Source organism: Buceros rhinoceros, unplaced genomic scaffold (genome assembly GCF_000710305.1).
Source record: "Buceros rhinoceros silvestris isolate BGI_N320 unplaced genomic scaffold, ASM71030v1 scaffold14670, whole genome shotgun sequence".
Taxonomy (NCBI): Eukaryota; Metazoa; Chordata; class Aves; order Bucerotiformes; family Bucerotidae; genus Buceros; species Buceros rhinoceros.
Genome location: NW_010389179.1, coordinates 6,710 through 23,906, shown reverse-complemented (window position 1 = coordinate 23,906; position 17,197 = coordinate 6,710). Strand labels below are relative to the sequence as shown.

The 17,197-nt window shown below is 42.4% G+C and overlaps 1 protein-coding gene across 1 annotated transcript in view; it reads left to right on the top strand.

The window, feature by feature from the left end:
• Positions 1 to 15,494, top strand: part of LOC104490995 (glutamate receptor ionotropic, delta-2) — a gene marked incomplete at its 5' end in the record, with an annotated part of 102,316 nt that extends 86,822 nt beyond the window's left edge. The window contains 2 exons of the mRNA XM_010133352.1: positions 10,723 to 10,963; positions 15,072 to 15,494. Coding sequence (XP_010131654.1) covers positions 10,723 to 10,963; positions 15,072 to 15,494 — 664 coding nt within the window. The remainder of the gene's footprint in view (positions 1 to 10,722; positions 10,964 to 15,071) is intronic.
• Positions 15,495 to 17,197: the final 1,703 nt, after the last annotated feature.

Here is a 17,197-nt window from a genome sequence, read left to right as displayed (position 1 = left end):
ATCAGAGGGGTATGTTCTGGCAGATGGCAAGAACTTAATCTTACTCTACTTACTCTTATTTACTCCTCTTACTTTATGGAAAAGCCTTCGTCCTGACCTGAATGGATTAGTTTCCCAGAAAAGCAGTTGCTTCCTCCTGCTGCTGCCTGGGCTGAAATGTCTGACAGAAGACAGGTATGCTAGTGGCCCTGCTGCTGGCGTGTTTTGCCCAACAGACTTGTTTTGCACAGAACAGACATCCCTCAAGTTTGTGTGAATAATATGGGCCTAGATTTGAGAGGAGGAAAATAGGTATAAGGTGAAATGCAAGGTTTCAGATCCTCCTGCCAATTTCTTCTGCTCTGCTTCCTCCAGCAGAAGTAATGGTAGGTCTGGATTGCGTTGTCTGGTTCGGAGGCCTGAAAAGAAAACCCGTTATGCCCATCAACAGGTTCAGCCCTTGCTTATGGCAGTGCAGAAGGGATCAGAGGACTTGATTAGGCAAAGTTTGGGAGACAAGAATACAGCCAAGCTTGCTGGCTGGGGCTCTGGAAAAACTGCAGCATCACCAGGGAGATGCTGTTATTAAAAGAACAAACTCTTGGTCCTCCCACAGCTTGCTCTCCAGATTGAATAGCACTCTGTTCTTATCAGCACATTTCTCTGTAATGTGGAAATCTCACATAATGTGATCCTGCTGGTAAACACCAGCCTTCTTAAAGCCCTGATTCCTATCATGCAAAGTAGGCTGCAGCCCCTCAGGACACGCACTGCAGTGGAAGGTGGGCAATAAACCATCAATTATTAACTTCTGTTACCTCCAGTAGCTAGCAGGGTTTCCATGCCAGGCTGCTTCACCTCTCTGTCTCATTGGTAGCCCTGCAAGGGCACTGAAAAATGCTCCAAAATCTGTTTGCAAGGTCTCCAGTTGGCAGAAATCCTGCCGACGCAGTGCTGGCAGTCTGGCACACTGATCTGTTAATTGAAGGTAATCGCTAGGTCTGGTGAAGAAGAGCAGCTAGGCCAATTCCTAGCCCATCTCCCCATACACGAGAGCAGCACCGTTAGGAAAGGCAGCAGCAACGTGTTGCATCGGTCAGGGCTGCGCACAGATTGAGGGTAGCACAGCAGTCAAGCAGCCTCTTTGCTTGCAAAGCTGTACTGTATCTTCTGTCGCTCCCTTCTAACCCAGGAGAGGTGAAAAGCTCTGACTGATCATCAAGGTAGAGAAATCTGTGATCTCTTGCATCTCTGAGAAAGGCTTACCTGATGCACCTTGGAAAGGAGGGAGAGCAGGTAGAGCCAGCGCCAGAGCCACTGAGGTGCCCTCGGCAATTTTTCCAGGAACACCCACCTCAGGCAGATCTATTTGTAACTTGGGTCAGGCTGATGTCAGAAGTGTGGTTTGACACACGTTTAGCTTAAACAGCAGGAGTAGCATGTCTCAAACTACAAGATTTAGTGTAAGAAATCGTGAGGTTTTTGTAAGGATGGTCAAGTTCACTCTGCAGTGTGCCCTGTAAACTTAGCAGGGACTCTCCTGATTTCCTAGGCAAACTGTGGCAATTCCTTAGGCTTCCCTAGACAGCCACTATGCTGCTGTGGGTATTTGAAGAGCGTTCATCAGTACGGTTTGAGAAAGGCTTTAAAGAAATGTATTTCAGGAATGTCTCTAGAAATGGTTCCTCTACGAAAGGCTTTTGCTTGGGAGAACAAATTAAATTAAATGTTGAAGCAGCATTATATCACATGAGATCTTAAACGTTTTCACTGTCAGTGTCCAAATGACTGTTTGGAGAGGGCTCTCTTCATTATGACAGCAATGTATAATGGTGGTTAGTGCAGTGTTCATGTTCAGAAGTACTGGTTCAAAACCCTGGATGGGAATAAATCTGGGAAGCTTTCACTACTGTAACCAAGTATCTAGGAGATAAAAGCCTTCGAGATATTTTTAAACATCAAATTTCAGACACAAACACATTGCAGTAATTTGATCTTCAGATGCTGTATTTATATTTCTAGCTTCTTCTATCAACAGCTCTGTTCACCTTGGAGATAGCTTGATTTAGATATCATTTGGATTATAAAGAACCCAAATCAGTAATTTAAAGCTATGTAAGTCATTCATTTAAACGCTACTGGGAAAAAAAGCTTTGAAGGTTTTGCTTTTAATTTTTAAGGGCTTAAGGACGAAATTTTAAAAAGAGACTCATCAGCTATATATTTTGTCGTCTTTGCTTATGTGAATAGCAGATAAATGTCAAACATCCAAGTGCCACCTAGGTCTCTTCCTTTAAAAATGAGCTGTTCTACACTGTCAGTTAACAGGACTTAATGTGACTGATATGGCTTCTGTTTCTCAAAACGTGGGTGTAGGTAGTTTGTATACGAACGAGGCTTTGCACTGCCTGAAGCATGACTCCAAGCAAAGACGATCATTTCCAGATTCTTACACAATAGTGAAAGATCTTTCTCTGCACCCAATAACCCAAATATCACAGTGTGCCTAAGGATGATGCTGACATTTTCAGACACCGCCCAAGGTGTTCCCTTTTTGACTGCAGATATGTGCTGGGTCTCTGTTGTCTTTTCCTTCTCAGCTCTCGCATCTTTTTGGCTTGCTTTTATTCTCCGTTATCAATTCATTGGAGCCCAACTTCAGTATTAGCAAAAACTATATCATCATCGCCCTAATGAGTGCTTGACTTTTGAAGGTAGCATAAACATATACAATATATAAAAATTAAAGTTCGCTAGTCACCACAAGTCTTAAGATTAATCTTGTTAGTAATTTGATTTCTCAGTAATTGCTTCTTAGCCGAAGATGAGGCTTGCATATTCATTCAGTGCTGGATCAGGTTCAGTGAACTCCTTGTTTATTTGTCCTTCTTGTAGGACATCAGCAGATGGTCTAAACAGATTAAAGTTACTCCTTATGAGCTAACTTTTTTTTAATTTTTTTTTTTTTTTTTTTGCCTAAGAGAAAAATGTTTTAACATTTCATTTTGGTGTTTTCTGAATGAAAACTTTTGGTGATTAATTTACCACCTTGTTAAAAAAATCTGAGAATGAACTCCATTTAATAGTAATTGACCCAAATAAGTGTCCATTTCCATCTCAGGGTGGGGCGGGAGGACCCAATAACAAAGTGAAACTAAAGTACTTTTTTCACATGCTTGCTTTCTCCTGCCAAGCAGGAGAGCAAGTCTTTACTTGTGGCTTGCTGGCCACAGGGCTTCTCGGGCAGGGGGCAATTGACAAGTGACACAGGAAATGTTCGGTCAGGTGCCATTTTGGGGAGATGACAGTCGACTAAGAAATACGCGGTGAGTGGAAGGGCGCTTTCCAAGCTTTCAAAGTTTGGCTCCTGTACTTTCAACATCTGGGTATCCTGTACTGATGTAGAATGACACCACTTTTGTCACAGCCTAACCAGAACAGTTGGGTTCCCTGGTGTGCTCTGTGTTGGTCTCTGCTGTCTGTAAGTTAATAATGAAACTCCCACTGACTTTGGACATTGAGACTTGCGGGTTTTTGTGTGAAATCATCAGTTATTTCAGTTCTGAAAAGAACTACTGGTTTGCATACATGCATCTTAGGGTCTGTGACTCAGGCTACGTGTGTGTAATCATACCGTCTCCTTGTGTAGTCCAAACAGCATTTATGAACACCTCCAGTGTGGCACAATCATTATCGTAGGGCACCGTTTGCAGAAAGTGTTATTTTAGGAAGGAGTGCTATCTCTGTTCCACGGCAATCGTGCACAACATCACAGCTGGCCTTTGGAGCTCAGAGACAATGTTGGAAGCGTGGCAGTTGGCAGGACGGACTCCCAGTGCAAGCCAAGGAAAGGCGGTGCAGACCTGTCATGGGGAGCACGCCAAAGTCTGCTTCGTTCTTCTGCACACTCCACGAGCTGCCCCTGCCTTCACACGCACAGACTTGCTTTTAGATTATGCTAATGCAAGCAAGAAGGAAATTAGGCCCCAGGCATTCATGTGACCATGAAGTACTGAGCTTTTTATAAAGCTTAGTAACTGTCACTTTTCAAGTAATTTTCTGAAAGAGGACTGGAATACGGGTAGTGCACAGGAACCAATATACCTTGAAAGTACATTTCTTTGCTTTCGTAAGGTTGGCAGTGTACCATGACTTGCCATAATGAATTAATTTGGTGTTTACCATAACAGCGCTGAGCTTAATGAACTCAGGATATTTAGGTGGCTGGCTGTACTAACACTTTTATCGTTACTTTCTCCTGAGCAGGAAAGATCTGCTTAGTGAAATGCCAGTTAAGCCCACCTCAACTTTTGCTTTATTAAAAATAAGCAGAAGATCTTGAATAACTTGATTTTTGTCTTTGTCTAGGTTTCCAAATTGTTGGTATTCAGCAAAACTGGGCAGCTTGTATAAAACTATTATAGAGCTGCTCTTATAAAGTCCACCCCAGTTGTATTACAAATATAGTTAACATCTCATTTCTTATTAATAAAGAATCTGCTTCATTTAAGTTTAGCATTCTGTATTTGAGAGAGAGTGTCCATGTAAGTTTAACAGATTTGAGTAAAAAGAAGGTTACTAATTTGAATAAAGTAATACTAATCTATGGGATAGGGGTCATGAGTGCTGCATCTTCTGAAGCTTATGGTTTATTGCTGAGCAAAACTGGTGGTCAGCTGCTTTCTCCCTTTTAATATTGTTCGATAGGCAAATCCTGAATGCTGAACGGCAGGTCTAGTTTGCTGCTGCTTCTGTCACATCTAGAAAGCAAGATGCTTATCCTTGTTTCTGCGCACTGACTTCCTAGTGCCAGCAGTGTGACGCTGAGCACTGCTGAAGGGCAGTTTAGAAGGCGACCACCTGCACACCCTCATGGGGCACAGGTTAGTTGGGTTTAAGTCTGCTTGGAGTCCCTGCAGAAAACAGGCTTCACAGCTGGACCCAAGGGCACTCGTTTGCTGGATTAAGTGGTGGACACAGGTGGAGAGGGAGCACAGCTTTGTCTAATCTGGCAGCCCAAGCTGCATTTGGCTAGTGTGAAAGATTTCCTCTCGTGGACCCCATGATTGGCAGCTCATTAAAATGCTGGCCTAAAAAAAACCCCATAGAAACAGTCCCCTCAAAACCATCATTTTTGTTTACAGCTATCAAGAGCTGTAGTCGAAGGAAGGTCTTGAATAGCAATTGTCTCTCTGCCTCCAGGTACTTTGCTTATCTTGCAAGCTCTCCTAGCACCCCTGGTCTGCTCAGGGGCGAGCACTGACGTTGATCCCCTCTTTCTTTCACCTTGGGACAGCTTAATTCTGCCCTACACCTTCCCTCACCTCCATCACCTCTGGGCTGTATTTTTCAATAATCTGGTGTCTCTTTTAATTCTAGGCTTAGGTCTAGGGATGGCTAACTGGATAGTGCAGCTGGAGCTGGGCAGGCAGCCATTTCTGGATGAACAACCTCCCACCAGCTCTCTAAACATATCTCAGTTTTATTTCTGACCATTCCCTATCTCTTTATTCTGTGTGTTTGAGCAAGACAAAACTACACAGGAATATCCCTCTCCTGTAGGCGAATACAGATATATCCTTCACTTTCCTCAGCAGCTTCATAATGGTCCGTAGCTGTAATATGATGCAAACATGATTTATTTGGCAGCTGAGGAGTGACAATAATTGTTGGCACTGGGGTTAGCATCTAACTCAAGGCTTTGTTCATCAACCTGCAGCTCTTTCAAGGCTCCAGGGATGAGGTCAACATAATGAAAACTCATCAGGTCTCAGTGAGACAATGAAGTGCTGCTGATGGGGAAGGAGGAGAGAAGGACCCCCAAAGAGCGTCCTACTTGCTTGTCTTCATCCTGATTCCCTGTTTCCTTCCCCACTGCTGAGCTTGCTTCTTCTCCAGGTGGGAGGCAGCAAGCTGGGCCAGGCAGCAGCCATCCCTCTGCCACACCACAGTTCTGAGCCAGCCTTGCAGATGGCACCTATGAAAGCTGCTCCCCCGCTGACATGGGGGCCTGCTTTACCAAATCCTGGAGCCATAGGAGTTGTCATTACTCCAGTTATTGCTCTGGATAAGAAGAGTTTAGGTGGTCACTTCACTAAAACAAACAAACAAAAATACAACTCTTTGTGTGTTCCTACATGTCTACTTTAATCAGTGAAAGATGGTCACAAATTAGTTTGATATCTTGTTTTACAAGAAGGGAACTGAATTCTATGAACAATTAGTACCAGATTTTTGTTAGAAAAGCTCTGGTGTGGAGCTTTGTCCAAGCAGTTTGACTCTTGGCTAGCTACAGCAGCTTATAGCTTAACCACCTATCGCTGTCCCGGGCACCAAGCACTCCCAAACGTGACCCATGAGAGCTACCCAGAAGCTCCCTGGGAGCTGGTGCAGGGGCTGGGACCGTGACTTGGGCTTCCAAGGAGCAGCCCACTGAGGTACACGTAACTTTTTGGTTTTAATTTACTTTACTTTTTCTCTCTTTTTTTGACAGTGGGCATTCATTGCACGGCTCTGCACACCTCTCCTCTGCAGCATCCTGATCCTTCAGAGCCAGAGTAGCGCCTCATCATCTACGCTTCCTTGTCAGTGCTGATGGTGAAGTTATCCCTCTGGATAACAAATTCCTGGTGCAGGGAGCCAATATTCAGGAACTTTTGACATCTCAGACTATGCATTGGCAATTTTTATCTCATTGTAAATGGCCTTGCAGATATCTGTTGCTCACTACTGGTAACTCAGAATGAAACAAGATTTAAAAAAAGTGTTGTCACCGATGTCTCAATTTGTGTTTGTGACACCTTGTTGACATAGTGAGTTGGGATTTTTTGACTGAGGGTATTTTGTGGAAACAATTTCGTTTTGCTACTGGCAGCAAAGTGTGGAGTTACTGAGTTGAATCCAGCCCTACTCCCATTGATTCACCAGGATTTGTTCACATCACTGTCAGATTTGGAAACCACAGGCACTTTAGTGTTCCGTGCTTATATCCGCTAGATGTCTCTTAGCGCTGTGAATTCAGTGCCAAATTAGTGAAAGTACATGCAGACACTTTCTTTTGTGCAGCTTAACTTTACATCGTTGTCTTGAAAAATATTACTGTAACAGTTTGCCTGGTAGACCAAAATATATCAAGACCCACACTCTATCCATAAACAAGTTTTAAAGGTCATGTTTTCCAGACAAATCAGATCATGTCAATATGTAGGCTGCTTCTGTAAGGTTTTTAAGACTGCGGTAGTTCAAAAAACAGGAACTCCTGCACTCTACGTGTTACTTTCCACCAGTCTTGCTACTGGTTTGTGCTGCAATACTACTCCATGCTAACACAGCAGGCTTGAAGAAGCCAAGCCTGACAGGGAAAAGTTCTAGTTGTAAAAATCTGGGACTTGGGAGAAGAGGCGTTTGCTGGAATTATAGCATTTAGCGCATCATTGTCATTCAGAGCACTTAGTTAATGCTTTATTATTTTAGTCGTTTATTAAATCTGGAAATCAAATATCAAACTGACTGTGGTGTCTGCCACCCAACAGGTACCTGATTAGAGTGTGTCAGGGCACCCACCCAGCACTGCAGCGAAAGCACCCATTTTTATGGAGAGAGTGCCATCGTGTGGGAAGCTCCTGCCGCACGCAAGCGAAGCGGTGCCTGTGTGGCTGCGCACGCTTGCTTGCAAGAAACCTCCCATCTTCCTGCTGTTTTCAATGGAATTTCAATAAAAGTACGATTTTAATTTCTGGGAAATGCGCTGCAAAAATAGGAAGCTTCTTAACTAGGAACAAGTTGGTAGTGTTAAATCTTCCTATCATCTTAACTGTTATTTTGGTTCCACAAACGGATGAATTCAGAGACAAAGTATTTACTAAGTCTAACAGAAATGGGATCTCCCTTTTTCTCTGTATGAAGTTAATACAGTTAGATATTCATGCTTTTATAATTTCTCTTGATACGTATTTTATCTCAACATCTGTTTTCAGCTGCAGCTTTGCAAGGCTTTGTTATAAGCTTACCATTTCTCAAGTTTTTCCATGTGATGATACAATTCCTATCCCTGGTTTCTGCTGCTTTTTATGGTTTCCTTTAAATAATTGAACTTACATGTTACATCCATAAAGAAAATTGCCAATAATTAGTAGGAGTACAATTAGGAATAAATCTCTGTTAAGGAGCAAGCTAGAGTTCACTGTCTTTATGCAAATGCCTATTGTTGAAAAGATGTCTTGTGTAATCAGGAATTACACTGACAAGTGAAGAATCATTTAATTAATGAGAATAGAGCAATCATTTAGATGGTTCATTCTATTACTGACTGAATAAAAGAGAGAAAATAGCCCTGTTCAGGGATTTGAGCTGCTGGGAGAAATAGGCCCCGCAGTGTTGCCTCGTGTACATAGCGCAGTAATTCCGAACTATAAAAACACATATGCTAAATGCTTGGATTGGACATGAAAAATTGATCTTCTGTTACTTCCCAAGAACTTCACAAAAGGGTTCTGTTTATGCTGACTCTCTGCTGTGCCTGCTAACCTGAGAGGCTGGAACATTAGGGCCAACATATGCAAGTTGAGTCCTAATGCAGGATGCTAGGGCAGGGAGGACCAGAATTACAGTGAATTATGTCTGTAAGCACTGGGTGCCACAATGGAAAATAGGGTATGGACTGTGTTTGCAGTCGCAGAGGAGTAATTATGGTGGGAAAGCACCTCCAGAGGTCTCTGCAGACCAGCACTCTGCTTGAAGCAGGTCCAGTAACCAGGGTCAGGTTACTCTAGGCCTTGCCCAGTGAGCCTTTGAGGCCAGGGATGGAGATGCTGGAAATTTTCTGTTGCAGTCTTTGACCTTTCTTATTTTCCTTTTGTCTAGTTGGAGTTGCTCTTGTTCCAGTTCGCCCCAGTTTCGTCTCTTCCTGTTGCTGGGTCTGGCTCCAGCTTCTCCACACCCTCCCAATAGGCAGCTGTAGACAGCAGTGACAGCATGGTCCCTGTGCCTCCAAAGCTCCTCTGAACACAAATGTCTCTTATATAAAAGCTGTTCTGCCTCTTGCAACAAAACCGAGACTCCTCTCATCCTTGACTTATCCCTGCCCTCTCAGGAAGCTTCAGGATGGGGCTTCCCTAAGTTGACATTGGGTTTGGGACAATTCAAAACATAGCCCAGGTAACTCTGACCTTGTTCACCACTTTCCAGGGCTAGATCTTCAGCGATGTACTCTCAGCAGATGTTGCACAGAATTTGTCTCACTTTTTATAAACGCACAGCTGCACAAACAAGGTGATTCTGGCATCTCCAAAGCGACGCACATCACCTGCGGTCTGTTCTCCAAAGGCGTTGTAACCTTTGGTACAGCACAGAGGCAGACAAGCAGTTCTCTGCACAGGCTGGGAGCCTGGACACGAGGCGACGACTGAAGTAGGAAGCAATAGCTCTCTCCAGAGCTGTGCTAGGATTTAAGCCACCGATGGTTGCATGAAGCCTCCTGGTCCTGGCAGGACCACAGCACAAGTACACAGTCGTTTGGATGTGCCCTAGAAAACTTAGTGCCTTCGTTGACATGCCGGCCGGTTCAAGTACTGTTAGAGGTTGAGTGATCTTTGAATGGAGTAGCTGCCCTGGGCTTCTGAGGTGCATTCAAACTCCCTTTCATACTGCTGCCTTCTTGTGAGGTTGAGGCAGAGCACTGCACTGGGCTGGCGTGGTAACCCTGCGTCACTGGGACAGCTTTACTTCCCCCTTCAGACAACATCCCAGACCTCTGCTGGTTTGTGTGCGCTTGGATTTTTGCATGCCGTGTCAAATGATTGCACAAGTAATTGTTTGCTTTCAACACTGAAGCGAAAACCAAATTTATCACATAAAGGAAAACATTCTCCTGTTTTATGTTTTTTAAGTGTAATCATTGAAATTTTTTATTTTAGGCAACCAGATGCACCCAGCTGCTAGTCTAGTCACTTCTGGATGTTCTTAAAAAAACACTCTCCTCAGTGTTTTTTAAATATGAAAATCTTCTTGCAAACAAAATTCTCATTTCTCAAACTGTTCATCCCACAGGAAGTCTAGCTAAATATGTTGGCCTTGCAGGCTGCCCAGTGAATCTTTGGCTCTGGGCTGGGTACGTAGGTGTAAGAATGAGTGAATTCTGCAGCAAAGAACCTTCCTGTGGAAATCACTTACCAGCAGCTTGCACACTCCTGTTGAGCAAGATTAGTTTAGGTCATCACTGACTGCAGCTAAGACAGTTCTGTCCTCTGTCCAAAGCAGCAAGTAGGTAACCTGATAAGATCTGTTCACAATGGAACTGAGTTTTCTCTTTTTTTTGTTTGTTTGTTTGTTTTTGATTGACATATCTTTCCCAGTAATTAAAATGCAAAATATATAATTAAATATCTAATGTCCTAATGTATCTAATAACAAAAGTCAATTGACATAGTTTGTAGTGAAAGCTAGTTAAGAAAACAAGGTATATTAAATAAAGCGTTTTCATTAAGGATCTCAAAAGAAGGAGAGAGAGACTTGTATGTGCTTTCAGGTATCTAGAGTGAGCATAGATACCCCTATGCTTAGTCTTACAGGCAACCCCATATTCAAGCTTTCTTTTCTGTCTAGATCAGTCCATCCGGATTCATCGGCTGCTTGGCTTTCCAAGACGGATGGGAAGGTTACAAGTAGTCAGATTATGTCCTCCCACTCTCAGGTGCCGCTTGCACTGCCCCACTGTAACCCCTGACTCTGTGCTTTCTCCTCCAGGATTTTGGAGCTGCAGCAGAATGGTGACATGGACATATTGAAGCATAAGTGGTGGCCAAAGAATGGTCAATGCGATCTCTACTCATCTGTGGATACCAAACAGAAAGGAGGTGCCCTGGACATAAAAAGTTTTGCAGGTGTTTTCTGCATCCTTGCTGCTGGGATTGTCGTATCCTGTTTCATTGCAATGTTGGAAACATGGTGGAATAAAAGGAAAGGCTCCCGGGTTCCATCAAAAGAGGTATTAGACCCTCCATTTCTCCTGGGGAATTTTCATGCACCCTGAAGATTGCTGCCCTGACTTTATAGCATTAGAGAGGGTGGGGAGTCAAATTCAGAGAAATTTCCTTAGCTTCCCGATTTTCAAGGTAAATGTTGTTCCTCAAAAATCTCCTTAGCTATTCTTTCTAGAAAAGCTTGAATAAAAAAAAAGTATATTGACGATGTATAAATGTGTAACTATTCTGAGTAAAACACAAGTGTTACGTGTAGAATAGTACATTATTAATACATTGATATTTAGTTAATTATTCCCATTGGTGAGAGCTAATTCTCACCAGTAAGTTCAAAGGTTTCTTGGCTTCATGAAAAATATATCCCCTAAGCTCAGTGGCTGAGTCTTTCAAAATAGATTTGCAAAGTTTAGCCCTTTAATCAGTAGTTAACTTCTGAAAATGGTGAGAAGCTTGTTTAAGAAGTGTTAACCTCTCGAGACTTCATGAACTTCATTCTCATTATTTGATCTGAAGTCCAGGGAAGCAAGTGTACGTTAGATTTTTCAGATTCAGGCCAGACTTATTTCTGAAATCCACTACAGACTTGTTTCAGAAAGGCTTGGATGGAGACCATGGGGAGATGCGTTATTTTACACCAGAGCTGAGCTTGCTTCTGCACCTGCATGTGTAATACTTTTCTTCCGGTGGCAATCATCTACCTGTCCCTTTACTAGCCATCTGAGCCTTACGCAGCCTTAAAATAAATTTCTTACCTTCATAATTAAGTCTTTACAAAATACTGGAAAAAATTAGGGGAAAACAAAAAAGTTAAAATGTTCTTGGCAGCAATGCCCGAAGCTGAACCTAAATATGAGCTTTAATGTAGCATTATCAATTACAGCTTTTCTATCTGTGTAGCTTAGCCACATCTGTGTAGCTTGTGGGGTTTTGCTGTGAATTTGTGTGCAGTGGTCTCACTTCCTCTGCAGTTTCTCCATTGTGTTTATTCCTGCTAATCTAATGCTGTGTAATCAGGCAGGATTAATTACACTACCTAATTAGACAGCATTGGCACTGATGTTAGAATACGTTTAAACTTTTCTTGCCTGTTTTAATCCCCAAGCTTTTTTTGTTCAAGATCTGACCAGACCATTATTAAAAGGAGAAAAAAAAAAAAAAAGAAAAGAATCTCTAGTCTTTAAATTGGGTTTCTCAGGAGTGGAAACCATGCAATTTTAACTGGGAAATTATTTTTAAAAACCTAACATTTGCTAGAGTGGTGTTTACCCAAACTTTCGGAACTTCATACTTCATATTTATCTGGTGCAAAAATAAACAACAAAGGGAAAAAAAAAACCTACCTGGATATTCTTTTAACTATAAGATTTCCTATTTCAAATTTCAAACACTGAGGAATTCAACTACATACCTTCCACAAATGGTATAATTTGGCCTCCTTGATCTTTGTAATGTGGTCATTAGCTTAGCATTTAAAACTGCATCTCAATGCTAAATTGAAAAGCTTGGCTCAAAACTGAGTTTAACGTGGATGTATGTGCTGAATGTCCCCACTATCCTGAACGTGGGGGTCATTCAGCAAAGAAAAACATCTTAACTAACTTTCTTAAAATTCATTTTAGCTTCCATGAAATCCATTGGCTCTTCCAGGCCACTAGTCCAGAGTCGGGGGTCAGATTGGGCCAGTTTGTGGTTCAGCAAGCCAACCCTTTTTCCTGGTGGCTGCCATCTTGTGCTCCAGAATGCAAGCATTTATACTGAAAAAAATTGTCTTATGGTTGCGAAGATAACATTTCGGTCGCGTGCCAGAAGTAATCCATTCAATGATGTCTGCCTGAGTCTGCAGACAGCCTTAAACAGTAGCTCTGAGAGAAGTGTGAACCGCCCCAGTAATCTCAATGGGATGTTGACTCTGAAGCCTGATGATAATTTAAATGTGAAAACTGCTGAATATTTCACTACTGATCACACAAGAGAGAAGAGGAAAGATCATTTTATGGAGATATGCACAATCTTACTGTGAGTGGGTCTCATTTTGGTGTATCGATTGGGTGGAGTTTGGGTTGTGGGCTGAGCATGGGAGAATACCACCGCTTATATATTTTCACTGGTCTGACCCTAGCCCCAAATGCATCTCTGTACGAGAGGAATATTTTGAGTAACTTATAGAGGCTCAGAAGCAATGAAATTCCAATTGTTTCCCAATTGCCATTTTAAATTGCAAAGTATTTGTATGTTTTTCAAACTTTAAAAAGAAAAACAAACAAACAAAAGGCAACCAAAAAACCCCACAAAAACCCGGAAGAATATTCAGAACTGTCCCTCAGAGACATAGTCATGACTTGCACGCGCTAACGGAGCCTCTGTATATTTCTCTAGCTTCCAATGCGGCCCCAGTTTTCCTGCATCCACATGCAGCTCCAAAGTTTTTTAGGAGAGAGCGTTTGGTGAATGCGTTTGGTTTTGGTGTCACCTGTGTGGTTGTTATGTGCATCCCTGTCTATGTCCACATGTGAATAAACTGTAAACAGAAAGCCAAGTCCGAGAAACGAGCACTGCATTTCACACCCCCACCCCCACCCCCGCGATGAGCCCAAACCAAAGCTGCTGTGGTCGGCGACCGTACAGTTCCCGGGAGGTGCGTGATGCCCCATTCCCTGCCCCTTTTCCCCTGGTTTGTCTCCTTGTCCCTGCCCCCGGAGGGTAAGATCCTGGAGGGGAGCTGGCTTCTTGGCCTCCTTCCAGCTGGGCTCTGTGTTCGGCGTGGTACCAGTGCAAATATCCGGTGATCCATTTTGCTAAGTAGATGGACTCCTGCAGTTTGTTCTAGGTGTGGACTTTTTCAGAGTGCTTGACTTCATTCCTAGGCAAAGGAGGGATCTCAAGCCCATTCAGTATACTAGGAGCTTTGCCATTGATTCAGGGAGCTCTGGATCAAGCCAGTCATTGAATTGCAGTAATCAAGGCTGGAAGTCGTCAGTGCACATCTTTCGGCTGCCTAATTATCCTCTGTGAGGTCCTAGAGTGTGAGATATGTCTAGTGGCCTGGAAGAGCCAGTAGATTTCACAGAGATTAAGGTAAATTTTAAGGTTAGTTGAAACTGATTTTTGTTCTGAATAAGCTGCGCTACCTAGACTGAGAGAATACCCGTGTATGTGTTTACTTAATGCTGCTTTGAATTAAGCTTTGCAGTGCAGTAGAAATATGTATGTACAATACAGGTGATCTACGGCGTCACCCAAGTCGTTCTTCTCTTTCTTAACTTCCGTGCATTTAAATTTTTAATTATAACAAACAAACCTGTTTAATTGAATTATCTGGGAGGAGAGATGTAAGAAGGAAAAGGGACAGAGGTAAGAAGAGGGATGACATATTACAATAAATACCACAGGCCCCCTTCTTACCCACAAGAGCGTAATTCCGTCAGAATCGTGGAATTGCTTCTTTGTAGGTAGGGGGAGAATTAATCCTTCTGTTGACAACGTAATTTAAAATTGCCTGGTGTGATGCTTTCTGGGTGATGCCAGAGAGTCACCAGCTCTTGGTTTGTTTTTTGTTTTGTTTGGGTTTTTTTGTCTGGAAGCTCAGCTTTTCTACACCACAATTTGTATTATAAAAGCAAAAGGCAACATGAGATGGTTGTAGGCCTTCCTTAAGCCCTCCTGAGAAGGTGAATGCTGGCAAAGACAGCAACCTTATCCCTCAGACCTCCCATATTGACATTCAAATTTAGTCCTTATTGCAGAGTTGAAGAACTGGCATCATCCCAGGCATCTGAGGTCTTGCTTTGCTTTCATGGCACAAAGTTTACTGCTATTCAGCTGTTGCTAGTCCAACCCATGTAGCTCTGAGCCTGTCTCCTCCTGACAGAGTTTCACTGTTCTGGTTCAGGGTTTGAAGTTAGCTGTGGTGTGAGGGTCTGCCTCAGTTTGGCTTAGCCCACCCAGCTTCTGGTGGTGAGGGAGTTGCTGGTGACGTACAGAGATAGTCAGCCAAGAGCCAGCTGTCGTTAATTGTGTGTTGTGCTTCCCGAGCAGTTCTGATCACACTGTGAAGCTTCAGCCCAGCACAAATGGTGATGGTGAACAGTGCCTCTTGTTTTTCTCATTCCCCAGGATGACAAGGAGATCGACCTGGAGCACCTCCACAGGCGCGTGAACAGCCTCTGCACAGACGATGACAGTCCCCATAAACAGTTCTCCACCTCATCGATTGACTTAACCCCACTGGACATTGACACTTTACCCACACGTCAGGCACTGGAGCAAATCAGTGACTTCAGAAACACTCACATCACCACAACCACCTTCATACCAGAACAGATCCAGACTCTGAGCCGCACACTGTCTGCTAAAGCCGCTTCAGGTTTCTCCTTCGGCAGCATGCCCGAGCACCGAACTGGCCCTTTCAGGCACAGGGCACCCAATGGTGGCTTTTTCAGAAGCCCCATCAAAACGATGTCATCTATCCCTTACCAACCAACTCCTACTCTGGGGCTGAATATCGGTAGTGACCCAGACCGAGGCACCTCCATCTGAGCATCAGACCGAGTTTCTTCACTGTTCCTTTTTTAGGACTCCCTTTGCAAGGAGCAGCTGTGATATTGTGGGACTAACATGGATGTAACCTTTTTTCTTTTCCTTATGTTTTGGTTTTGACGGATTTTTTTTTTTTATTTGTTTGGGGGTATTTTCTGGGTTGGGTGGTTTTTGTGGCTTTCTTTCCTTTTTAAAATTTTATTTAAGAATCGGGATTATTAGTAACAACTCTTCCTCCTCCTCTCCTCTGCTTTCTCAGTATGGTCTCTGCTGTCTGCCGTTACTTTCTATACTACTCGAATCGCTTATCCTTTGGTTTATCACCACATTAGGTTTGGGTTACTTCAGGCTTTTCATATACTTTAAATATAGGAAACTTGCAGTGATTCATGCATAGAAAAACCCTGAGGATTACTTTACAGAAGGGCGTTCGCTCCTCCTCCCTCACCGCCTTTTTTTACTATAATTGCAATAACTTAAGTCCTTTTCATGTATTCTGCTGCATCCAGTCAGCGCTCCACTGCTGTGTGTCCTTTTAACTGTGGACCAAAGGCAAACCCTGCAGTTTAAAAAATGGAAAAATTTTTAAAAAAAGGGCAAAAAGAAAAAGAAGAAAAAAAAGGCCAAACAAATGAAGTTATTGAAAGACCATTCAGGCCCCGTAATACCAGAATGCAATTTTGTAGGATTACAAAAAGCCATTACTATGCCAGTAAAGACTACAGTTAAATCTACTTTTGCACTGCAACAGTGCATATGACCTTTATGTGATTGTACAGTGTTAAAAGTTTTTCTTATGTACAGTAAACTGTATCATATGGCAGAAGCCTCTGTTGTGTTAAATAAATTAGTATCTCATACATATATATATACATATATACACACAGGTATGTATATATATATACATGTATATATAGCTATAAAATGGCAGTTGTTGCTATTGCAATTCATTTAATAAAGCTTTAGTAAAAACGTGTTGTATACAGGAAAGGTGTACAGTGCCGGGGGTCTTTTCATTTAGAAAAGACAGGTTGCTTTAACGTTATTCTGGCTTGCATCATTTGCCAACAGAGCATATTTTATACTTTCCTATTAGAACATCTGGGGCAATTTAACATTTGTACCTAGGTGTAACTCCTTTGGTTAGGTTTCGCATTGGCTATTGAGCATTCTATAAGGCTAACTTCGATAATTTTTCTTTTAATTAATTAGACAAAGGGAACTCTCTTAGGTATACCACATCCATGAACAACTAATATAGCTCTAGAAAAGTTTAAACGTAGGTCAAAGGTTAATAAATTATTTTCCAAATCAGTACAGTTGATCAATATAATAATGATGTTAGTAGAGAAAAAAAAAAGCCTTCGAGAAATACAGATGTGGCCTTAATTATCACTTACTGTTCTAAGGAAAAAAAAAATGAACGGGCGCTCATTTTAACCCTTTATATGTTAAGTTAGATTTAGAGGAGCTGTGTATTTTTTGCATTAGTGCCAACTGTATAGAACAAGAGAAAGAACAGCAGTGAGAGCAAAACCAGTGCCCTCTCCAGCACCAGCTTTTTAAAGCAACACTGTTAGAAACATAGGAAGAGCTTTCAATTTGTAATCCTTAAAACTAAAAATGCGGTTAAGTAGAAAGCAAGCAGTTTATCCTGTGAGGTTTTTTGTTTGGTTTTGGTTTTAATGCAACCATACACTTAT